Source organism: Phocoena phocoena, chromosome 14 (assembly GCF_963924675.1).
Source record: "Phocoena phocoena chromosome 14, mPhoPho1.1, whole genome shotgun sequence".
NCBI classification, from domain to species: domain Eukaryota; kingdom Metazoa; phylum Chordata; class Mammalia; order Artiodactyla; family Phocoenidae; genus Phocoena; species Phocoena phocoena.
The window spans coordinates 51,485,000-51,510,865 of NC_089232.1; the positions used below are offsets into that span (position 1 = coordinate 51,485,000).

The window sequence follows — 25,866 nt, forward strand, 5'->3', positions numbered from 1 at the left end:
AAGAGGAGTGACCTAAATCACGCCATGGAACTCCTCCTCTCTTCCTGCAGGTGGAGGTGCCAGATATATTGATATCCGCTCGGCCTCACCTTCTGCGCACAATCGCAGGTACAGAACCTTGATTCCCACCTTAGGCTCTTGACAAAGGCGAGGTCTGGCCACGCTTCCGAGGGCTGCCTGAGCCAACCCGGCAGACCGATCCAGTGCGCGGGGTTCCTGAGGGGCGGGGGGTGGAGAGTGCGCTTCCAGAACCATCTCCTGATGCACTGAATGCAGGGGTGGGTGTAACCCAGCCTGTGGGGCCCCACGCGTGACGAGCTCACTGATCACCCCAACCTCCTGCCTGTAAGGCCATTCTCGTATCCACCTTGCTGGTCTGGACACCAGCTCCCCGGATCCTGGGGTATGCCAGGGGTATGCCAGGCTGCATCTGGACCTCTCTGAGCCTGGCTCTTCTCAGTAAGGAGGTTGAAGACCCTGTAACGTGACACCTTTTCCTGAGACTGGGGGGGCTTCCAGGAGCACCCCCAGAAATTAACGATAACTTCTGAGCACAGTGCACTCTTCTCAGGAGGGGTCACCACCACTTTCCTCAGCATCTCAAAGGGGTCCATGACCCCCAGAAGGGTGAGAACCTGGCCCTGGGCCTCTTGGACCATACTCACTATTACAAGACTAGAGGCTCCTTCTCTGTTCCCTGGAGGTGGGAAGAAGCTGTCGCAACCCACTGCAAGCTGTCTGCCCAGGCTCCACACGAGCTCCAGCACCTCGCCACCCCGAGGGCCTCGCCCTGTCTGTGTTCTGAACTCTGAGCCTCGACGAGACCCTGCGGAGTGCAGAGCCAGGGTACGTCATGTCATGACTTCAGGATGTTCGGGGAGGTGGCCCGTGTGATGGGGGAAGGGGAAGAGGTTTGGGAAGACAAATGCCTGGCAAGGGAAGTGGGGTGCAGAGAAGGCTCCCACTTGATTCTCGGCTTCACCTCTCCGGGCCCTTCCCACCTGTCAGGCTGCAGCACCTGCCCTTCTTGCCCTTTCCTGCCAGGACCTGGCCACCCTCCATTCATGGAGGAGCTGCTGGCAAGGCCGGGAGGGCCCTCCTCAGAGATGGCTGCGGGGCTAGAAATGGCAGGTGGCGCAGACGGGACGGGTCGGGGCGGGACGGGGGGCAGGGAGGAATCCCCTCAGCCCCACAAATGGGCTCCGGGTGTTACAGCTCTTGGAACCATCTGCGAGCTCATGCCTCCTCACTTCCTGCCTTCGTAGCATCCTCAGCCCCAACACCCTCAGCGCCCAGCTCCGGAAAGGTTTTCCTTTCATGTCACTGCTGAGAATAGCGGCTTACGTAAGTGTGATTCTCATGGGAGGGAAAACCAGTGGGTGCTGGGGCAGAGCTTGGCGGGTGGAGAGCAAACACAGGTCTGGAAACTGGAATAAGGTCAGCCCCGCACTGAGCAGGGTTCCTCCTGACCACCCCCGGCCTCGTCCTCCTCTCCTCGAAGCGCTCCCTCCACACTCCCTCAGGGGAGGGGGGGCCCCTGCTCCCTCCTAGGTGAGTTCCGGATGTCCTTTCCTGATGCCACGCTCCCTCCTGGGCAGGAAGAGAGCTGCGGCCCAAATGGAACAACGTTCCCCTCGCCTGGAACCCATGTCCATGCCTGCCTCAGGCAGTCACACCAACCAACTCACAGGCGGAAATGCTACGATGCCCCAGGCGTGCACATGTACTCGGAGGAAAGCATCCACAGACACACCTGCCTACCTGGCACAGTCATAACTCACAGCTAGGAACCAGATTCACACAGGGGTCTGTGTGTGACCCTTCATGCCCCTCATTCCCTGGAGATTAAAATCAGCTGCCGGACAATATTTCTGAATCACTGCCCCGCCCTCCACCCACCTCTGGGAAGGACTAGAGGAGAGCAGACCACCTCCCCCGCCAAGGGTGAGCGTACAACCCCCAGCGCACCCTGGGTCTTACCTTCCCACAAGCCACCATGGAGAGGGCCACTTGGTACCAAAGGTGAAATTCTCCAAATGCAAACTTCATGGCTCGCTCCAGGCACTGGGGAGAGGGAGACGGTCAGTACTTCCCCTCTAGGGGTCCTTCCCACACCAGCCCACCCCATACCCTTCCAGGGGAATCTCTGCCCAAGTCGCTTCCCGCAGGAGGTCGCCAGAGCTCATACTTGGTTCCTGTCGGAAAACTCCAGGGGTAACCTGTCTCTGCCACTCGCATGCTGTGTGACCTTGTGCAAGTCTCTCACCCTCTCTGGCCCTCGGTTCCCACCTCCGTATCATGTGAACACCTCACAAGGGCGATGGTGAAAACCAAATGAGATTAGTTAAAGTGCTTTCAAAATGTAAACATCCAATAAAAATAATAACAGCTGACAATTCTTCTTACTACTGTGCCTGGCACCATACTCAGCTTTCTACGTGTCTTAACTCATTTACTCTTCCCAACAACCCAGTGAAGCGGGTTCTCTAATTACCCCCCACTTCACAGATGAAGAAGCTGAAGCTCAGTGAACGACTTGCCACCGTCATAGGGCCAGTCAGTGGCAGACGTACCGACTCTAAAGCCCGTGCATAAAACGCTGCCCAAACGTACAGGCTTCCTTCCGCTCTTCTCTACGACCACCGGGAAAAACCGTCTGTTCCCTGGCCACTCTGATCCTGGGCCACTCTGAGTCAGGCGCTGCCTATGAGATCTGAGAGTCACCAACAGAAGTGGTTCCAGCTGACAGAGGCAGAAGCCAGCATTCGAGGTCAGGATTCACTGTGTGCCCGTGGTCAGGCGGGTGGGGGACAGAGGTGAGGGGTACAGGACCACACAGCAGGTACTTTCAGAGCTTGGTGGCCTGGGTCCCCCCGTGCTGGCTCAACTGCACTCCCTGCACCATCCTGGGCAGAAACCCACCTCTCTGGGCCTCGCCTTCCTCACTGGTGAACTTGAGAGACCGCTTATCCCCCCACGTTAAAGAAGGTATCTTCTGGAAGCACCTCGCACGGTGCCTCGGTGTGAGTAAGGGCTCAGCAGGCGTGACCGCCCCTCCTCTCGGGAGCCCTCCCAAACACGTGCAAAGAGAATCTGCCGCCAAGAGGGCCACCCGTACAAGGGGACGAGGGTCCCCATGCCACCCTTGATCCCAGCCTGGATCTGAAAGCTCAAAGAAGTGCGCAAGCCATTCGCACTGTGGGGAGGGGGCAGGAGAGAGCGGCAGCTCTGTGCTCCTGGTCCCCACATCCTGGAGAGGGACCACCCTCTGGGCCCAGCCCATGGAGCACTGCCCCGGCAGTGTCTGCCCAATACAGCGGGTGTGCTCCAGGATCCCGACCACACCCAGCTCAGAACCCTGCCAGGACAGGTAGTCACAGAAGACCAGCATCACCTCTGGGGGAAACTGAGGGGTGCATAATTTTCCTCCTGTGCTTCTCTATACAACACCATGCGCTCTTTCACAAGAAAAAACACATGAAAATATCTGTAAAACAGGGTTTCCCTGGTGGTGCAGTGGTTGAGAGTCCACCTGCCGATGCAGGGGACACGGGTTTGTGCCCCGGTCCAGGATCCCGCATGGGGCGGAGTGGCTGGGCCCATGAGCCATGGCCGCTGAGCCTGTGCGTCCGGAGCCTGTGCTCCGCAACGGGAGAGGCCGCAGCAGTGAGAGGCCTGCGTACCGCAAAAAAAAAAAAAAAAAAAAAATCTGTAAAACAAACAAACAAAAACCACCCTGCCAGTGAAAGGCAGCCCTCGCGGCACTGGAAATAAGACAGTCCCCAGCTGGGTCTCCCAAGAACAGAGCTGTACCCCTTGGTGGAGGCAGAGGAGGGGCAGCGGAGGAGGCTGTACCTCGGAGAGCATGACGTACTGGCCCCTCCTGCCCAGCGTGATGCTCAGGAGGTCGTAGATGGCCGCAGCGTTCCGCAGGCTCACTGCCCGGTCCTCCTCCTGCTCCGGTGCCCGGCTCAGCACCACATCCCGAGTAGCCTGTGGGGAGACACGGTTTAGGAAAGAGCAAGGACAGAAAATGAGCAGGTGCCTGTCCCCACAGGGCCCCTGCCTCTGAGGCCCAGTGACCGTCGCCCTTTCGCCGCTGACCCAGGCCACACTCCTAGAACCAGCCAGAGCCTTTCCTCACCCCCAGGACAGAGAGCAAACCCTCCACCCACAGCCCGGGCTGGGGTGAGACAGCAGTCCTGAGGGCCCATGCTCCTGAACTTCAGTGTTTTATTCTGCAAACAGTCAAAGCTATAGAAAAGCCACAAGAACAGTACCACAGCAGCAAACCCGATTGTTAACACTGACCACACTGGCTTTGTCTACTAATAGTAGTAACAGTAGTAGTAGTAGTCAGTTAAGGCAACTTGGCCCTCCACCCCTAAAGAAAAGAGGACAGTCTTTCTATAACCACAACACGAATGCCAAATTCAGGAAGTGGAACACCGTTATTTCTATTCTCTAATACCAGCTCATATCCAGATTTCGCCGCCTGTCCCATTGATGGCCTTTCTGGTAGTCATCGTGCCAGGATCCAATCCAGGATTGGTGCCATGTCTCTAGTGCCCCCTTTCATGGGAAGAGTCCTGCAGCCCTTGCCTGGCTCCAGGATACTGGCATTATTGAGGATACAGGCCAGCTGTTCTGGGGGACAGCTCCTTGTGTGCTTGTAACCGTCCACCCACAGAAAGAGCTTCAGATAGCATCTGGAACAGACTAGATCAGATGGGCGGCTCTGCAGCTTGAGTCACAGGACGGGCATTTGGGCTGTGGCCCCTCTGTGCCCTCTTCTCTTCCTCTGCAGGCCCCCGAAGTCCCTCTGATAAGGAACCTCATACCTCCTTCCCATCACCCCTGCGTCCAGCCCAGATCTATCCCTGACTCCTTCTGACTATGGAACCCTCCTCTCTGTCCCTCCTCAAAACCCGGGGTCTCTGTGCTTGGCATGTGGCACTCAGGAGTCCAATAGCTCAGAGCTGCCTGGGGGGGGCGGGGTTTGCTGCTCAGGGAGGGGAGGGGCAAGGGGAAACGTGCTTTAGGAGTGGGCGATTCTGTACGATCTGAAGGGGGGAACTCTGTATCACCCCATCAGGGTGAAATCTCCCCATCAGGAACTGGGGACCCTTGCTCTGTGGCCTGTGGTCCTACCCTCTCTTGTACACTCACACCCTGGGGACAGCACTCAGGCTCAGGAGTAGCTAAACAGGAGTCATGGGGATCCCCCGCGGGGTGGGGACCAGGCTGGGGATGCTCTGGGCCCCCCATGTCTCCTACACACAGGCACACACACACACTGAGGGCTGTGCCTGAGCTGAAGCAAAGCTGGGTTCTGGCCAGATGCCCCCACTGGCTGCTCCCAGCATCCTCCCCTCTCCTGCCTCTTCTCCCCTCTGCCAAAGGGGTCTCTTCCCAGCATCCCCCTCCATCTGTAGAAGAGGCTGAACCCCCTTCCAAGAGTTGGGACTCGCCCTCCTCTACTTCCCCACCAAGGACTGCAGATCCAAGAACTTGGCCTTTTTGACAGAATAAAAGGGACCTGCTGACTCTTAAAACCCAGATCCCCACTGGTCAGGTTCAAACAATGCGTCCACAGGTGGTCCTCACAACCTTCTTCCGGGCAGGACTACTATCCCCTCCTCCAGGTCAGGGGCTGAGGCTCCCCTGGGTGATGACTGCAGAGGCAGAAGCTCAACAGCCTTTGGACTGTAGGCTCTGGACGTGTCCTACCGTGCAGGCCTGAAGCGCATTCCCACAGAGGCTTCTGGAAGCCAAAATGCCTTTAAGACCCAAGGATGTGACTCACCCACGGGGGGCATTTCAGTAAGGCAGGCCAGGGGCCAGGGGTCCTGATGGCTGCCCTTCTAGGTACAATAGGCAAGGGCTGCCCACCGCCCGGACGGGCGTGGACCTGCCCCAGGAAAGGGCGCCAGGGATGCCAGGATATCCCCAGAAAAGCTGAGCACCAGTGCCAGCCTGGTAAACAAGAGCTGACGGTCAGGTGCCAAAGGGTTAAGGGAGAGGAATGGAGAGGGAAAGTGCCAGAGAAATCCCCCTCCTTCCGAGTGATATCCACCCACACAGGCAGCAACAGGAAGAGAGAAGAGATTCTAAGGAGAGCCATGGCAGGAACTACCACAGTGAGAAGCACAAAACTCGCTCTGTGCCTGGCCGGGGACCTCCCCACTCCTCCACCTCCAGCAACGCCCCAGCTCTCGCCGCCCTGGGTGGGCCCCCATCAGGCAGCAGTGGGGGTGGGGTCGGGGGCAGGAGGTCAGGGAATGAGAGGATGGGAGACACAGTCCCTGCACTCAGGGAGGGGCTATGGAAACAGGACGCAGCCGCAGTACACAACGAACACAGTGAGCGGATCTGACCTAAAACTCTGGTGGGAGAGAGAGGTCCTGACGGAAGGCTGCCTGCAGGACATATCCAGGATCAGGGACCCACCCATGCAGACTAGTCTCATGCAGGGGATGGTGAGCAGTGAGCTCTGGTCGGCCTATCCTCCAGGTGCAGCCCCTGCCAGACCCCAACTCCCAACTCGCCCACTTTCTGTGGCTGCCATGAGACGCTGCCCACCTGGCCAGCTTCTCTCCACTAGCTCCCAGGTCCTTCCCTGCAGCTCCCTCTCCTAACCGAGGCCCATCTTTGTTCCGTCTGTCAATGTGGATGCCTTCTGGCTCCTCAAACTCAATTCAAGGATCCCTTCCTTCGGCCACTGTCCCCGACTTATCTCAGCAGGCGAGGCTGCCCCCCCCGCCACATCCTCTCCCAACCCAGGGAACATACCCGGGCCCCTGCACACCCCACTGGCTCATGGGTTCTCGGGGCAGGGATGCATCTCGCTCATCTCGAGCCTCCCAGCCCCAGCACAGGCCTGCACACAGCACTCTCAAGTGACAGTAGAAAGAGAAGGATCTCTGGGCCTGGTGTGGAAACTTCCTCCTGTTGCCCTAGACCTTGACCTTTAAGAGAACAGCGTCTCTGAATGTGTGTGCCTGGTGGGAGGGAGGCATGAATTTCCAGCTCTGGGCAAGCATTTAGGTCAGAAGGACAGGAACAGAAGAGGGGCTCACAGCAGCATCTCCTCTGCCTGGGGACCGCCCCCCAACACACAGACAGTGGGGAAGGCATCTTCTCGGGGGTCCTCAGGACTTGGCACTTGTGCCAAGAGGGAAGCGTGGGTCCCCAAAGGAAAGCCAAAAGCAGAAGTTTGCCGAGTGGTTGCTATGGCTTCGGGGCAGGGCTGCAGTGAAATGCTCCAGTGCTTGCAGGGCAGCTGGGCAGCATGTGTACATAACCATGCAACAGGGTGGGGTGGGGAGAACTGGGGCAGAAAAAGCAGCCGCCTCGGGGGACTGGCAACAGGGTGGGAGTTCACTTGCAGCTCAGGGGCCAGAACAGGCCTCAGCGCACAGGGCCTCAGAGCCTCTGGGGGCTCCAAGCCCCACGCAGGGCACCCCAGGTGTCCCATTCCCTCCTCTACTGCACCCACCTCCCTCCGGCCACGCAGTGCTCCCAGCTCCACCAGCAGCCTGCCTTTAACTGGTCCCAGTCACACTCTTTCCCTTCCACCGTTTAAATGCCCTCACATGGCCATCCTCCAGATCAGATGCAGTGAGAGACGTGAATCGTGCAGAAACTAAATGGTCTTCTCAACACCATACTCCTTACTGGTGTTGGGATAATGGCAGGCTATTCTCCTCTGTTTTCCCCTGCAAAACCCCCAGGTCCCCCGCCTCTGGGGGCGCCCTGCTCTTATTTAATCCATGCATTTAATCCCAGGGAGGGCTAGCAGCTTTCCCTGAGACAAGCTCCTAGCCTGGACCCTCTGCTGTCCTCCCAGGGGCAGTCTCCCCAGACTAAGGGACGTTCACCCCAGGCCTCCAGCAGGTCAGAAGAGGAAAAGCCAAAGAAACGTGGTCCTCCCCACCCCCCCATCATCCAGTGTGACCCACTTGTGGTCTTTGGACACGTATCCATGAAGCAAATATGGGGCCACAAGGGCATCGCCATTGCCCGAGGTGGGGGCAGCCCACGTGACACCTCAGGCAAGATGGTTCTTGCTCAAACAGCCATCCCTCATGTGTGTGCCATGCATTTTAGGAACTGAATTATCACTGCCATGATCTCACAGTAACCCCACAGAGGGGCAGGATGAAACTGCTGATGCCCCCTTTGCAGGCAGGGAAACTGAGCCCCAGAGGGTGTACTAATGTGTGCAGGGTCTCCAGGAATTAAGGCTGAACCTCTGATAGCCAGTCCAGGATGGCTTCTGCTGCCCTGAGCACCTGCTGTCTTGTGGGCTCCTCTGCTAGCCCTGGTCTCCACCCTCCACTGGCTGCAGGGCCACAGACAGCACTGACCTTCACTTCGCCCAGTCCTGTTTCTCCTTTGATCCTGGACACAAGCAGGGTAGGAGAAGGAAAGGGAACTAACTTGTAGAGCACTTTGTAAGTGGTATCTCGTAATGCTGACAACAACCGTCTCCCGTTCTACTGTCCTATTTTACAGATGAGAAAACTGAGGCCCAGAGAGACCAGGGAGGCTCCTCCAGGCATACAGATAGGGGGTTTAGGACCCAGATTAGAGCCTAGACATTCTGACTTCACCCCTGGCTCTTCCCCTGCCTCCAGGTGCTTCCAAGGAAGTGTCCACTAGCCCCGCCCGTGCCATCAGAGGCCCTCAGATGTCTCTGCTTAGGGAAGCACCAAAGCAAAACACAGGCTGGACTTTCTCAGTCAGGCCTCAGGTGCTGCTTCTCTGCAGAGAACAAGCTCCTTGGACCACGTCAGCCCTGTTCTCAGGGACAACCTCTCTGCTGGCCAAGGACCCAGCCTCAGGGCCCACTGCTCACCTCCCTCAACAATCGCCCCAGAAAGGAGTCTCCTGGTGCCAGTCTGCCTGGCCCCTGCCCCTCCTCCCTGGAGGATGCTGTCCCGTTTGCTCGTGCTGTCACCCCCACCGGCAGACATCATCACCACCGGCTCTCGAGCCGCCAGTCCACAGAGCCAAGGAATAACATGCTCTGTGCCGTGTCCCACCTACACGGCGGCCCCAGCCAGGCCCCCGCCAGCCCACGTTCCTGCGCATCGGGCTCCTACAGCAGAAGTCTTCCTGCCAACGAGGGCGCGAGGCTCTCCCACCTCCACTGCTCCGAGGCTTCTGAGCTGGCAGCATTAACAGACCCTTTCCGCTTGCAGCCCTCAGCACAGCAGGGCCTCACGTCAGAGCAAACCGGGCGCCAGAAGCTGGAACTATCTGTGCTCATCTGATGAGACCCGAATGGAATCAAGCCCAAGAAGCATTTTTGTGTTGTTTTGTTTTTTTAACCAAACAGTATATCCTCAAACCAATTTTTCTCCCAACCAGACCTGAATCTAAATGTTTTCTAAAATTAATGACTCAGAACCAGGTAGTCATCAGGATAAAACAAATACATGTTCAACACCCACAATGTACCAGGCAGCTTCGTGCTCATTTTCTTACTTCATCCACCCAATGCCTGCGAGAGAGACCTTATTAGCCCCATTTTACAGAAAACCGAGGATCAGGGAGGTAAGAGACTTGTCCAGGCTGCACAGGTTGTGAACGGCCAATTCAAGATGCAAGTCGCTGGGGGCCTGATGTTGGGCACGGATGGCAGTTAGTTTATTAACCTGCAGGATCCCAGGCCCCAGGGGCTTACCCACCCCCCCACCCTCTCTCAACCCAAGCCTCTGTGTCCTTTCAGCTCCCAAAAGCCTGACACCGGCAGAAGCTTCTCCCCCAGCTGAACGAAACAGGGGCTCGAGGATTCAGTTTGCTCTAACACATATTTTTATGCCTTAGATCAAGATTTGAGAAATGGCAGAGCCCTGTACCTCCTGGTTACCCAACTGAGAAAATCAGGCTGATTTTGACACATGGTTCTTTCAAACACTAGTCAGAAAGAGAAAAACAAATACCGTATGCTAACACATACATATAGAATCTAAAAAAAAAAAATAAAAGTTTTTGAAGAACCTAAGGGCCGGACAGGACTAAAGACACAGATGTAGAGAATGGACTTGAGGACACGGGGAGGGGGAAGGGTAAGCCAGCACAAAGTGAGAGAGTGGCATGGACATATATGCACTACCAAATGTAAAACAGATAGCTAGTGGGAAGCAGCCGCATAGCACAGGGAGATCAGCTCCGTGCTTTGTGACCACCTAGAGGGGTGGGATAGGGAGGGTGGGAGGGAGACGCAAGAGGGAGGGCATATGGGGATGTAGGTATACGTATAGCTGATACACTGTTATACAGCAGAAACTAACACACCATTGTGGAGCAATTATATTCCAATAAAGGTGTTAAAAAAAAAAACAAGTAGAATATGCATTTGAGGTTCAGCAGACTGAGATAATTCCTTCTGATCTGGGGACCGGGATTTCCTCCGTGCCCCCGGACACATGTTCCACTGGGTAGGAAGACGCCTGGGACGAGCGCTGTGATTTAACTATTCCTCATTCTACCCCCAGTGCTGGGCACAGCTCAGCACACTGTCGCTGCTCAAACAAGACTGGATGGTGGAGAGATGAGTAGGTGGGTGGGTGGATGGGCATTTTTAAGTGTCCTTTTGGTCCTGAAAACTCAAAACTGAGTTCAAAACACAAATCTCCTTTAGCCAGTTATAACTCATGTCCCTTGCGCTTCTGCGAAAGCATCTGTAAGGTTTCTATTTACCTCTTGAAAGACAAGGGCTGCCCGATTCATTCTGATCACACTCAGCCCGAAACAAAAACCATACTTCAGGTACCAACCCCACACCCAGCCCCCACGCAGCCCACTCCACTGAGCTGCAAACCACAAAATAGGGGTGGACGTGCTCAGGAAACCTGCAACACCCTTTCCTGAAGCAGCGAGCTGTGGAGAAGTGGAGAGCCGTGATGAGTACGCCTTCTGGCTGGTTGTGCTGGAATAGCTGTTACTGCCGCATAAAGAATTCTGCAGGGATTAGGAGAACCCAAGGAGCAGCCAAGGCAGCTGCTGCTTCTAGAGGTTTCTCCCTATCATCTGGAGCCAAACCCAGCCAGCATTAAAGGGAGATGAGGAAAACCCTGCTGGCACATGGAGGCTGGGCTGAGCCTCAGGGGTCAGCTGAAGGGTCAGAGCAGGAGCCTGGCGCCCACATCTGATGGAGAATGTGACCTGCAGGAAAGGAGGGGGTAAAATAAGGGCAAGTGAGAAGTCAGAGGCGGTCTGGTCACTCTGAGAAACCATGCAGAGCCACGGTGGCCAGATCCGGATCCCAGGTGGAAAGCCCTCAACAGATGAGACACCAAAGCTACGTCCATCGCCAACGTCCTCCCCCAAATACCTGAAGCTTCTAGATGTGTGACAGGCTGGGTGTGAGCAGGAGGAAACCAACCAGCCAGCCCTGGAAGACTGCCTCGTCCCAGCTACGGCACACTCGGCGTCTGAGCACTTCTGCTGCTCTGCAGGCCACAGGGAAGTCCCACGGCACCCGCCTGGCCAGCCGACCTGGATCCCCCGAGTCGCCGGTGGAGGCCAGCCGGCCACATACCCTCTTGAAAGAGCTGCTTAGAGGGAAACCACCTTGGCTCCAAGTATGGGTCACCTTTTAGTAAAAGGCCATTCTCTACTTTGAGATATACGGGCAGCTTGAGGGTTTGGGGGGAATCACTTTAATGGAAAGGCATCTCAGCTCTGGTTCTGGGCACCCGGATCAAGCAATGGCCACAGAAAATACTTAGGGAGACAGAGCCCAGCTTCTATCCCTGCCAGGGATCAAAATGCTGACCATTCTCACACAGACAGCCAAGGCCTTCCTTGTTTACAAAGCCCTCCCCAAGCTCTGTCGCACTTGATCCTCAAAGTTACCCCCTTGAGCCTTTGACAGATGAGAAAACCAAGACTTAGAGCAGTCAGTGAATCACAGACGTGACTTGAATCATGGCTGCAAGGATTATTAGTATGTAACCTTGACCAAGACATGTACCTGTCCTGGACCTTACTTTTCTCACCTGTGAGATGGGAACATATTAGTATTAGACTGAATCACATGAAACCGTTATTTTTCAAACTGCTCGACACAATGCCTACCTAGATGAGATAATCAGCTTGGAATCTGGCAGAGGAAGGACCTAAGAAACGTTCCCATTTTCACCTTTTTACTTCCCACCTGCGGACAACACTGTAACCCTCAGCATAGGAAAGTGACAATAATGCCCTGTGTTTCCCGAGACAGGTGAGTTCTGGGCAGTCACACCTGATGGTGTAGGTGCTGAGATGGCTGAGGTGTGTGAAGGGGGCAGGGAGAGGATACTAGTCTATGGCTGAGGTTCCATAATTAAAAAATGGGGCTCAGTCTGTGAGAAGTACACTGTTCTCCCATGACGATCAGACCTGGCACTTGGTACCGTTACCTCCACATTGGGCTAACCAGCTAGATGTCCCCACCCAGCAGCAACCACCTAACCTCCACACAAGCACGCACCGTGCAAACCTTTCAGGACCATGTCCCGGCCAGTTTGTCCTCGGGATCCAAATATCCATGCCCCTTCCCCGGCACTCTTGGATCCGAGTGGACCCCGCCTGGCTGGGGAAGGACACACTCTCTCACCCCCGAGTCCAGTGTCCCTCTTCCTGTCTACTTGCTGGGGGACCTGCTCAGCCAGAGGCGACCCACTGACTGGCGTTCTCTAAACAGACCCTGGTATCACACAGTCCCAGGTTTCCAAAGGGACATTTGTTTTTTGCTATTTGGGGACCCAGTTTCTTAAACTCCACTTTCACACACTGCTCTCAGATGCGTCATCTTAAAAAACCTAGTTCTCGACCTGGGGGTCCCCAGCTCATAAGCTCTGAGGGGCCCCTCAGTCAGAGGACAACTGGCTTTGATGCTCTTGCCCACCCTTCCTTCAGCCCCCTTGGACCACCCATCCTTCATCTCATCACCTCCCGGATGACCCAACACACTTCTCCCCGACGCTGAGCCTCCACGGCACGTGTGTGTGTGCGTGCGCACACGTGTGTTTGCCCGGGGCAGGAGAAGCGGGTCTTGTGAAAAAACTCTAGAGAGCATTTCACGTGTGCTCTATCCGGCACACCTTACCCCCTCCGCCTTATTTTTCCACAGCACTTAGACATCGCAACCCTGGGTAGTTGCGTAGTTAATTCATTTATTGCCCACCTCCCTCACTAGAATGTAAGCTCCATGAGGGCAGGGAGTTTTCTCCGTTTTGTTTGCTGCTGCTTCTCTGGAGTCTAGAACAGGGCCTGGCACAAAGTGGATGACACTCTGTATTAGGAGTGGCATGAATGAGTGAATCCCTTGTACAGGCACCTCACCTCTGTGAGTTACTATCACCTTAGCGGTGGGAGCTGAGGCTCACAGAGCTTAGGTGATCTGCCCAGGGCCCTCAGCTACTGAGTGGCAGGGCCGGAACCTGAATCCAGGCCTCCTGCCGTGAAAGTATGCGTTCCTTCCACTCCCTTCCATCATCACCGACCCACCCAGCACAGAACTGTTCACGCAACCTTCTGTTGACTTGCTGATGACACCTTTTGTAATTCCAGAAGCAGGAGGTGGGAATTTGTTAGCCCCCCCAGTCCCTACTCATTTAGGGGTAGGACCCAGGCCCCCGAAAGCGGCCTTGTACTCCACACCTAAATCTCGTGAGGGAGCTGCACCCCCTGAGGGGGGAACAGATCCAAGAGGCCTGCTTCAGGGACATCCCTGGGGGCTGAGCTCGGCCAGGACCTGGTGGGCTGTGCCCGAGCCCCACAGCTTTACTCCACGGGCCAGAGGCCTCGAGCTTACCATGGATTCGCTGACGAGCAGCAGCAGCAGGGCTTCCTCGATGTTATCCTTCGGGCAGTAGAGGCTGGAAGACACAAATGGCAGCCTGGGCTGCAGCACGGCCCTCCGGAGCAGCACGGCTGGCCTGCCACGCTGGCCCTTCTGCCCCGGAGTCAGCACCCGCCCCGGTAAGGTGACCTTCTCCTGCATAATTCACAGGCACTGGATCCCACCTGCAGCTCTTTATCATGCCCCAGAGCCATGGATCTGAAAGCCTACGGTGGGCGAGGGCTGGAAACACTGCAATGCTCTTGAGGGGGATGCCCCTTCCAGCCCCCAGCACTGCATGAAGTGGCTGGGGCCAGCAGCAGACAAGAGCGAGAAAGAAGCTCACAGACCCCACCTTCGATTACTGGCACAAACACGACAGACGGTGCATTAAGACCATTAGGAAGGCAGGTACCCCCCTTCCCCCGCCCGCCAGATAATTTGTTTGGCCTTTGGGTGCCTTAGAGGATGCCCCCTCGACCCCCCACCCCAAGACCTGCCTTCTCTAGTCTATTTGGCTCCGCTGCTTCTTAAGAGCCTGCCTGGCAGGGAGCTGGGCGGCGGCTGCAGGAGAGCATGGGGCAGAGAGAGGGGCCACCAGTGGGGACCGAACCCTGGGGACGGTGGCCTGAGCCTGGGGTGGTCCCCGGAGCAGACAGGCTTACTTGTCTCCTTCGTAGAGTTGAGGTTTCCGCAGGGCCTGTGTGATGAAGGAATTCTCCTCCTTGCTCATGAACTCGGGCAGCGGGTGGGACAGGGGGCTCCAGTAGCATTCCTCGCTCAGGGAGTGCAGCAGGACCCCTGCCAGGTGCTTGGCTGCCATCTGGCAGAGAGGGAGGAACTCAGATGCAGGCAGGTGCTGGCTCTGCCCGGCCGCGGCCTGCCCGTGCCCTCCACCCACCGTCCAGCCAAACCTGCCTGCTTGCAAATCACTGCCCCTCCAGGAGGTCTACCACTGTGCCCCAAGGAGCCCCCTTGCTTCTCTGTATCTCCAGCACTGAGCCGCCCCACCCCGTCTGTTGGCCTGTGATGGCTCCGACTTCATCTTTTGTCCTCTCTCTTCTCCTAGACAAGAGGTACATTTCCTCCTCCTCCCGGCCCCACGGAGCCCAGCACGGCTCAGAGTATTCATAGCCCTTGCAAAGCATAAAGCCCTCAGCGCAAGCAGCTCTCTCCACCAGATACCTTTCTGATATTTGAGAAAAGTCTAGAGTGAGAAGCAGCTGTGGCTCTGATTAGGGGTAGAAGCCTAAGAAGGTAGGCCTGAATTGGGGCAGGAAAGCAAGCCAAGGTTATTTATTAAGATCATAAACAAATCCCTAAGAATTAGCACACCATCTTGCTAGGAAGGGATGACAGGAGGTTTTAGCATTGATCTAACATGAGGGGCTATGTGCAGTGCTACGACGAGAAGGATGCTGAGGGTGTCTCCCAGGCTTGGAGGAAAAGAATGCTGAGATTGACTAGCAATGTCTGCCATGAGCATGACAGGGAGAGGAGAAGCACATACTCCCCTGATTCAGAGGCTGCCTGCTAGGATTTCTGCTGCCTCCCACTGAAATCAACTCCTGAATAAACCAGCCACAGCCAGCACCCAGCCCTGGGGCCTCCTCCATTACCACTTTGAAGTTCTGAGTTGCTTTGGTCTCCACAGTGCGTAGGACCTCCCGGAGTTCTCTCATGCCTTTCACGATGTTCCTAGCAGGAAGACAGTAGAAGCGGGGTCATTACCAGCCTAGTTCCCACACAGACATCCTCATCAAACCTGCAGACACTAGGAGGAGCCTGCCCATTTGAGTGTTATTTGAAAACATCCAATAATTGGTGTGAAAGGTCAGAATTGTAACACCAGGATCCTAGAGGCCCAGGACAACAGTGATCAAAGAATAGAAAGGATCCTTCTCCACCGTAGCTCTCTAGAAACCCAGGCCTCCAGTTTACCACCAGAAAGAGACCAGGATCGAGTATTTCAAACAAGATGTTATCTTGGCCCAAGTGCTTTGGGCTGGTGCCAGACTTTCTGACTTCAGTCAACCTCAAATCCTCCATTTTCGGGCTTCCCTGGTGGCTCAGTGGTTAATAATCTGCCTGCCAATGCAGGGGACACGGGTTCAAGCCCTGGTCAGGGAAGTTCCCACACGCCACGGAGCAACGAAGCCCGTGCACCACAACTACTGAGCCTGCACTCTAGAGCCCGCGAACCACAACTACGGACGCCCGCGTGCCTAGAGTCCATGCTCCGCAACAAGAGAAGCTACCGCAATGAGAAGCCCACGCACCGCAACGAAGAGCAGCCCCTGCTCGCCGCAACTGGAGAAAGCATGCACGCAGCAAGGTAGAGCCAACCCAGCCAAATATAAATAAATAAATAAATTTAAAAAATCATATTTAAAAAGCTATTAATGAGGTTAAAAAAAAATTCTCCACCTTCATCTGCCCCATCCGGTCTACACTGGAATCCATCCTCACCTCTCAATCCCTACCACCAGGGCCCTAGACTGGCCTGCATCACCTGGGGCCTAGATGACAGTGACAGCGGTCTCACCCCCTCCAGTCAGCCCTCTGTGCCTTAAAGTCATTTGCAAGCTTTTTAAAGTGTGATGCATAGTAAGAAATACACCTGACATTGCAACCCTGTATATATGCACACACTGCTTACATAAAACTGAAGTGAAGTTTCCTGATATATTACCTATCTCGACTATGTACAGTGTAAGCCACTCTGATATTTTCTCTTTTACGTCTCCCACTGCTTCCCCATTTTAAAAATGCTGGCGGCAGCCCACTAAACAATCTTGCAACCCACTGATGGGTGTGGCCTGAGTTTGAAAAACAACTCCCACTGCCCCTTGAGGGCTCTACCTGACATGCAAAAGTCATCTTGTTCCTTCCCATGTTGGCCTTTCGTCGGTGCCCCCAGGCTTACAGAATTCAATCTAGGCCCTCAGTACGGTGTCCCAGGGCTGTCGGGTCTGCCCCTTGCCTCTCTCCCATCTCATCTCCCACCACTCAAGTCCCTTCTGAACAACCGTCCACAGTTCCCTATGTCAGGTCTTGGAACAGGCATCCCCCACTGCCTTAAAGAGCCCTTCCCCTACTCACCCTCAAAAAAATCTGTGTTTTTACACATCACTTTCCAACATTGCAGCCTTCCCTGGGCCCCTCCCCACACCCACCCCTCCTGACTGCATAGCTCTCGCCCCGTGTTAAGTCCTCTTTTGAAGCAAGCATGGCATTGCAGTCATTTTCCATTTACAGGCTGACCACTTTCCCACTGTGCACCCCCTGAGGGCAGTCCTGCTCCTGAAGCTCAGCCCGGACATGTGTGCTCAGCAAATGTCTGAGAACTGCCGTCCTCACCTGTTCCCGGGGGTTCCCTAGATCAATAGCTCGCAAGGGAAAGCAGAGGCTCCCAGGCCAGCAAATTTAGAAATGAAAGATCACAGAGGGTGAAAAGCCAAAGGTGGCAGCCGGGAAAGTCACGTGAGCCCCTCCGGCAGCTTTCATGAATGAAATAGATTCCTGGGGGCTCTGGAGCTTGGAGGCATAAAAGGACAGGAGATCAATTCCTTGCCTTCTGGGAACCTCTGGTTTCATACAAGCAAGCCCCAAATGTGCAAACAACCAACACTATGAACTCAGACTCCTGTTTGTAAGGCTGAGAATGGAGACAAAGACCTGGGGAATAGAGTCAGAGTCACAACGATATTCCCTAGCCTGCCTAGAGCTTCTGAAGAACCAGGAGGGGCAAGCAGCACAGGGCTCCACAGGGTCCTTAGAGATGGTTCATGCCTGGGCACTGCTACTGAGGACAGAGCTCACCTCTGTGGGCTATGCACGGCCCTCTCCTCTATAAAATCAGGTCTTCAGTTACAATCAGCATCCCCCCGACTTCTGTCATCTGCATACCACATCTACAATTTTTGCTACTAGCTGTACACCATCAGTGTCATTATTTTGCATAATACTTTTCTTTATATCTTTTATCTTTTTACTTCAGTAAATATCTCACCTTAATCAAGCATACCTGAAATCATGGACTTGGTATACTAGTCGCTTTGTTTCAGGGTCCTCCCCAATACACACTCAATTTAGGAATGAGAACTGCAGTTTTAACAGGATCTTGTGCCTCCAAAGTTGTATATTTTTACTCTTTTCAAATCTATACGGGACTCTGACATCTAAATAAGCTCCCAGGAATTCTTTAGCAAAGCAAATAATCACCTTTAGGCATCTTTGGGGGTAAATCCCACTTTTTATTGAATGCAGGTAAAGAGAAAGACCAACATAGGTTCCAGTGGCCGGGGCTAGACAGGGAGAGATCTGGGCTCCTGGCTGGTGCCGACCTGTTCTGAAATGTCGGCAATGTCCCTCCGCCTCAGCTCAGCCCTCTGGGAAATGGGAAACTAGATGGGTTCCTCCCACCAGCTTGAGTAATCCTGTCCTGGGCATAAACTTTCAGTGCCAGGTAGAGCTGGGGCTTTTCTGAGCCCCACGAGAGGCCAGCTTGAAAGATCTTTTTGTTCTGGTCTCTCACACTGACCTTTCTGAGCAAAGCTGCCACTTTTAACAATATCCAAACAGGGCCTCAAACAAACCCTGGCTCAGAATCAGGCTGCATGTGGAGAAGCCAGGAGGTCATGGATTCCAACTCAAGTAAACCCTGGCTGGCCAGGAGCAGAGAAAGAGGATACGTGCATGCAGGGATGGGTCAAGGCAAACAGCTCATCTTAGGGGGGCCTCCAGGGGAGCCATGCAAGGAGGCGGCAAGCTCCCCCAGGCCCCTGGTCAGCAGTAGGCAGCGGGGCAGATTTTTCCAAAGCACTTCATCTTATCCAGTCTTTGCAACTTCTAATGAGGTTGGTGAGGGAAGCTTCACATTCCCGGGTACTAGCACAATGCTTAGAACATAGAAGGCCCTCAACAAATCACCGTGGGAACTTCCCTGGTGGCGCAGTGGTTAAGACTCCACCTGCCAATGCAGGGGACGTGGGTTCAAGCCCTGGTCCGGGAAGATCCCACATGCCGCAGAGCAACTAAGCCCATGTGCCACAACTACTGAGCCTGCGCTCTAGAGCCCGTGAGCCAAAACTACTGAGCCCATGTGCCACAACTACTGAAGCCCACGTGCCTAGAGCCCGTGCTCCGCAACAAGAGAAGCCACCGCAATGAGAAGCCTGTGCACCGCAACGAAGAGTAGCCCCCCTCTCAGCACAACTAGAAAAACCTCACGCACAGCAACAAAGACCCAAAACAGCCAAAAATAAATTAATTAATTAAAAAAAGAAGTCATTGTGGAATAAATAAATCCTCATTTTCCAATCACAAAATTAAAGCCTGGAAGATGCCTGCCTTTTCAGGCCATCAATCACCCAAGGGGAGAGGTGGGTTCACTGCAGGTACCAAGGGGTTCAGATTTCACTCCCTTTTAACTAACAAGACCCTCGAGAAAGACAATGAATGGCACAGTTACACTTTCCTTTCCTGCCTATTTGAACTCCAGGACTCCCTCAACTAAGTCTCTACAAAGTGCCTACTGTATACCAAGGGCCTGGATACTGTACACCAAGTGTCCTGTTCTCAACAGGCATCCAACTAATGCAGAGAGAAAGCATTAAGAGACCGAAGAGCTTATTCACAGCCCTGCACATAACGAGCTCGCGGTCTGTGACATTAGACACGCTCATGGCTTACTCAAGAGCTTAGCAAAATATTCTGCATACAGTAGGTGCTCAACAAATTTGGGGTGGGGATTTTGTTGGATTTGAAACAGAGAATGAGAAAATGTATGGAATTTTTCACTGAATGGAACCTAAACAGGTTCTGGTACGTACGACACTGGCCAGAAGTCCCCGTTTCAGGGCTGGCATTGCTAATTGTGTATGAGAGGTTTCCGGTCAAAGACCCAGAAATGCTCAGCCAGTTGGCACATCCCAACAGCTAGAGGGCTGAATCAGGAGACAAGGTCAGGTGAAGTTCAAATGGTTATGAAGCTATTCCTTCTTGCCACAGACTCACATTATCAGTTTCAAATGTGAAACTGATAGCTCCGTCTTCACCCCCAGCCCCAGAAAAAGGCTGTGACACTTCCTTTGCAGGACACTGAAGACATCCAGGCAAGGGGAGCTTTCTAGTGAGGTGGGGTATGGGCGGTGGGTGCTGACAATAAATAAAGGCTGTGCATTAAGAGACGCTAGAAGGATGTGCTCTCTCCGATGGGCCTCAGAGGTCTCCCTGTGCCCAAAGAGGTCTCTTCTGTGACCACCAGGAGGCTCTCCTGGGCTTCACTGTTGGGTGATTCTGGCCCCTGAATGCCCCTGAGAGCCTTCTGTCTCGTGCCCTCCCCCAGCACTGCAGATACTGGGTGGTTGCTAAGAATACAAAATTACTACTGACTGAACACACCCCTTACAGGGTCATACCCAACAGCAGGTTTTCTAAGGTGCCTACATACACACACACACGCGCACACACACACACACACACACACACACACACAAACACAGCAGAAAGGGAGAGTGTCTTCATAAGGCCGCACAACCTGCCAAGTCCTGGGCAACTCCCTCAGAAAACACTCTCTTCTCTATTGTTTTGTTTTGGTACAATGAGCATATATTGCTTTAGTGATTAAAAAAATTTTTTTTAAGAGCACGCACAAAACATGCAGCCCACCTGGTTCAACACACATGGCCCAAGCTCACTCTCAGCCCTGAGCCGAGAATGGGCTCTGTAGGTCGAGGGAGAAGAGAAAGAAACCACCCAAAGAGAAACGGCCTCTTGCCTGCTGTGGGGGAAGGAGCCAAGTTGGCTCACGTTCTTTTTTTTATTTATTTTTGGCTGCGTTGGGTCTTCGTTGCTGTGCGCGGGATTTCTCTAGTTGTGGCACGCGGGCTTCTCATCGCGGCGGCTTCTCTTGCTGCAGAGCACGGGCTCTAGGCATGTGGGCTTCAGTAGTTGCAGCACATGGGCTCAGTAGTTGTGGCTCGCAGGCTCTAGAGCGCAGGCTCAGTAGTCGTGGCCCACGGGCTTAGTTGCTCCGCGGCATGTGGGATCTTCCTGGACCAGGGCTCGAACCCGTGTCCCCTGCATTGGCAGGCGGATTCTTAACCACTGCGCTACCAGGGAAGCCCCGGCTCACATTCTTTTCTTGGGAGATACTCAAGAGACCCGGTCCTAGTGAGGTCAGGGTCATCAACAGATTCCCTGGCATTGTACCACCCCCAGGTGTCCCCTGCTGCCTCACCCCTGGGCTGCTTCGTGCAAAGGAGAACCAAGCCTCCCCCACGGCCAAGACCCTGGGCCCAGTAGCCATCAACCCCCCAGCCCAACAGAAAGCTGCCTCCTGGCAGAATCATCCGCAGAACTGCCCGGGGCGAGGCTCCAACCAGAGTCCACGGCTGCCCTCTGGTGGCAATGAGGGGAAGTGGACCCCAGGTAGGGGCCTCCCAGCTCCTGACTTTCAGGCCAGCACTTTCAATCCCAGGTCAATTAGGAAGAGCAAGGGGCAGGAGTCAGCTGGGGGAATTAACTCCTGGATCAACAGGGCAAGGCCCTTGGGAAAAATGAATGTCCCTCGGACACTGAATGAGTAAGTGGGCAGCATAAGGGAGGTCCAGGCCTCACCGAAGCTCAGAATTAAAGGAGAAGCACTGTCTGGAGGCCAAGAAAACATCACCCACATTACACAGTGGAGAACACCACACCCTTTAAATTATGTCAAATCCTCAACTGGAGGGACAAGTTAGACCCTGGGAAGAGCACTGCTTGTGGCCATCTGGCCCCTGGGGCTGAGCACCCCATTCTCAGCAAGGGCTCCTCTGGGCCCTCTGGAACCTGGGTCCACCCCACGCCCACATGGGAATGAGCTCAGGCTCTCAGGTTATAGCCCAGAATCTGTGAAGCAGATCCCACCACCTCTTCCTGTTCTTCAGGCCCTAAGGAACCTCTTCTGACACCCAGCAGCGCCTGAGCCCCGGGGGCTCCATTCCACCTGGCCCCTGAGGATGAAATGTCTCTTTAGAGTCCACCCTGTCCCAGGCAGCACTCGCACTTCTCTGCTTTCTTTTCCTCTAGTACAGAGCACTGTCCATCGTCAACACTTGGATCCCACACTGTCATTTCCCCACTGGGACGTGAGCTCCGTGAAGTGGGTCCTCATCCTGCCCTGGGCAGGGGGCCTGACACTCCGTGGGCCCTCGGAGGCCAGCTGGAAAATGAGTTGCTGGGCTTTTCCACCTTAGCGCCATCCCCCGTACTGGGCTGTGACCTCTCTGAACACAGGGAAGGGTTTCTGCCCAACGCTTCCCAAACACCGCAAGAGCCCAGGCAAGTGCGGGTGAGTTTAACCTGCAGGAAATGGCTCTGGAGCCCTTTAAAAGACTCTCCAGAGCGGCCCTGGAGAAGGTGACCCAATATCAGGCGTCTGCATCCCAATCTCCCCCTGACTTCCTGCCTCTCACACCTTGGGCTAAGACAGTGGTTCTCAAGTGGGGGCACTTTTGCCCCCTACCCCCAGCCCAGGCCACTTTTCAGTGTCTGGAGACATTTCTGGTTGTCACACTCGCGGGGTGGGGTGTTCTACTGGCATCTGTTGGGTGGAGGCCAGGGAGGCTGCTAAAACCTACAGTGTACAGGACAGGCTCCCACAACAAAGGAGATCTGGCTCAAAACATCAACAGTGCTGAGGCTGAAAAACCCTGGGCTAAGCTGACTTTTTTTTTTTTTAACTTCCTAATAATGACAAATGTATAAGAAAAATACTGGAACCGGTGATTCACCCAGGAAGATGTAACTTTGACCTGAAGACCATGATACATAATTACAGGAGCTCACTGATGCAGACCTACTGTGGGTGGGTGGTATCCTGGGCCCGGGACTATGTAATGAGCGTGGCCTCAGGCTGTGGGGTTGGGCAGACACAGTTCGGCACCAGGCTCGCTGGCAATACCACCTGTTAGCCTTGTGACCTTGGGCAAGTTACTTAACCTCTCCTTCAGGAAAATGGGGATATTACTAGTTCCAACTTCACGGGATTACACGTAAAGGCATTAGCATTCTGCCTGACATGCAGTAAGTATTCAACAATATTAGCTACTATCAACAGGAAAGGTGTAAAGAAATTATTTAAAGCCCACCCAGGCACCCAGGGCTACTTTATATATGTCACATTCCAGGGCCACCACTGGGCTGGATGTGTTCACAGGAAACTGAGAGAGGGGCTGAGTTGTTCCCACGTGTCCTGGGAACTGCTCCTCACATTCAGGCTTCAAATATTTGGGCTGTTTGTTTGGAAAGAAATGATGATTCAGTTTCCATTCCTCTTTATTTGGGAATAAAGGGCGGGGGTGGGGAGGGAGTCAGCATCAGCTTTAAAGACAAATTTGTGCTGCAGGAAGAAGAGGACAAAGACAGGGGAACAAAGTGAGAGCAACAGAAAACTAACTAAAATTACCTGGGCTTTCCTGGAGGGGTGACGGTTGGTTAATGCCTCTGCCCACAACTGACACACACACACACACACGCATGCACACACGCACGCACGCACGCACGCACACCCTGAGTGCGCAGAACAAAGACAGGGCAGGAAGCAGGCCCACCCTCTGAGAATGTGACTCAGGGTCCCAGAGAAGGAAGGAGAGCCGTAAGTCAGCACATCAAGGATCAGCCCCATCACCGGGGCCCTGTCCTTCCACACACCCCACAGGTGCCCAGGCTGCCCTTTGACACCCCCCAAACTGGAAACAGCATGGGTTTCCAGGCCGCTCAGATCTAAAGCTGGAATCCCAGTGGGTGAGGTCAGGCAAGTGACTCAACCTTCTCTGAGCCCCAGCCCCTCACTAGTGGGCTGGGGTCACATGACCTCCTTCACAGAGTGTTGTACACAGAGCGTGTGGCCCAGCCTAGCACACAGCATGTGCTTGATAACTGCTGGCTCTCTCCCTCTTTCCCTCCTGACTGTCCTGGACGCTCACCTTGACCTCATATCTGCAGAGAAGCTGGTGTGGGGAAGGGAGCAGGCAGCCCTGAGGGGTGGAGGTGGGGGGACCTCAGCGGAGAGGGAGTTAATAGGGCTCTGAATTCCATACTCCAGTGTCTTTTCGTTCCCTCCCTCCTCTTGGACCCTCACACCCTGGGATACAGGACAGACAGACACCCCCCATTAGAGGTGGGGGTGGGGAATAGAGGAGGAACTCGCTCAGGATCACTGAGTGGCCTCCACTCCCCGGCCCTGCCCTTACGCCCACCAACTCTTCAAACCAGAAGCTGGGACCACGCATACCAAGTAGAGGCAGACTCGGGGGAACAAACGCTAGGCTGTGAGCACCTCAGGGGCGGCAGCAGGGTCTTAATTGCTGGGTTTCTGCTGTGGGCAGTGTAGACTGGTGGTTAATGGTGTCAGACAGTACCCCGGCACACACAACCCTGGCTCTGTCCAGGACAAGTCACTTATGTTCTCTGTGCCTCAGTTTTCCCATCTGTAAAATGGGGGTGCTAACAACAGCACCTACCTCAGAGGGCTCCTGGAAAGACTAAAGACACATGCCAGCAAAGCACTTAAGTGCCTGGCACAAATTCAGCTCTTAATAGGTGGCACGTATTAGTATAACAAATATTTGTTAAATGAATGAATGAATGAAGGGCACAGAACACTAAAATTAGAACTGTCCCCTTCCCACAAAATCTACTCCATGGGACTGCCATATGGAAGAAGAGCACCTCTTCTGCAAGAGGCCTTGGGAGGGAGAACTTCTTAAACAGAGAGCAGGCATCAGCAAACTCTTTTCTTTAAAGGATCAGGGAGTAAATATTTCAGGATTAGCCATCTGATCTCAATCCCAACTTCTCAGCTCTGAGGGTGAGACAGTATGTAAATGAATGGGTGTGGCTATGTGCCAATAAAACTTTATTTGCAAAAACAGGGTGACAACAGTCTCCAGCTAAAGAGAAGCAGCTGGGTGCCAGCTGCCTGGGAAGTAAAAACAGGAACCAGCCTGCTAGGCCACCATTTCACTGAAACTGAAATTCAGTAACTGAATAGGAACAAACAAGCCATGGTGGAGCTACAGCAGAGGCAGCGTGCGTGTCCCGGTGACCCCCCCCCCCCCCCAGCTCCACCTCCCTGGCCACAGGGTGGTTGGTCGGAGGCACCCAGGGCTCCCAGGCCAGTCCCACCCTTGGGAGGTAAACCACCTTGGCTCTCTGGGCCGCCTGATCCTCATGTCCCAAACGGGACACCACTGCCTCCCTGGCCTAGCACTTGAGAAATTTTTTTTTTTAAAGTGTAAACTTGAAGCTTGAGGCAGCAGCCCATCCAGCTGTGGACTGCCTCAAGAAAATAATAATACAAACAAATGATAATACTGCCTTAGATTTTCTAAGCAGCTGCGACGAATCAGGTGCTCTGGTGAGTGTTCACGTACGAGGAGAGAGCAGGGAGAGAGCCTGTTTCCCGGCCGGGACCTTCTCCCTGCTCTTACCATCTGGAGGACAGGAGTCGTGCGGCACCCCGCCTCCTCTAACACGAGGGCAGGGTGGTGAGAGAGAAGGGGCACACAGGCCTCCTCCAGGCCGGGGTCCAGCTGGGGCAGGACTGCCTCTCCCCAGGCCTACGCCCACACCCCAGCCATCTCAGCCACCGCTGCTTCCTGGGAGTGGCCTCACCATGGCCTGCTCTGCATTCTGGGCAAGGACTCCACTTCCTTCTCTTCCAGGCATTGAGGGCTGAAGCTCAGGGGGCTTCCAACACCCCGAATGGGATGTAGCTCTGATGGGACAGGGATGCCTGCTGGATGGAAAAGCTGCCTGGGCCAGAAACTGCGTTTCAGTCCAGCTGTTCCCCTTAGAGTCCCAGAGCGCTGGTTCCTAAAGAGTGGTCCCCAGAGACCCACACCAAACAAGGGCTCCATGTCAAATGAAACTGAAAACTTTACATGTCTTTGCTTCCTCCTGAAAATTTACTATCTGCAACCATGCTCCTTGGAATTCCTATTCTAAAGGGCCTGAGAAGTCTTTAACCCACTGTTTCCCAA

At 54.4% G+C, this 25,866-nt stretch overlaps 1 protein-coding gene across 1 annotated transcript in view; it reads right to left on the reverse strand.

Annotated features, from left to right (window-relative positions):
* Positions 1–25,866, reverse strand: part of TTC7A (tetratricopeptide repeat domain 7A) — a 120,778-nt gene that overhangs the window by 53,383 nt on the left and 41,529 nt on the right. Inside the window, exons 6-10 of the mRNA XM_065890702.1 lie at positions 15,457–15,535; positions 14,503–14,660; positions 13,811–13,874; positions 3,856–3,993; positions 1,981–2,064 (exon numbers count right to left, since the gene is read on the reverse strand). Coding sequence (XP_065746774.1) covers positions 1,981–2,064; positions 3,856–3,993; positions 13,811–13,874; positions 14,503–14,660; positions 15,457–15,535 — 523 coding nt within the window. The remainder of the gene's footprint in view (positions 1–1,980; positions 2,065–3,855; positions 3,994–13,810; positions 13,875–14,502; positions 14,661–15,456; positions 15,536–25,866) is intronic.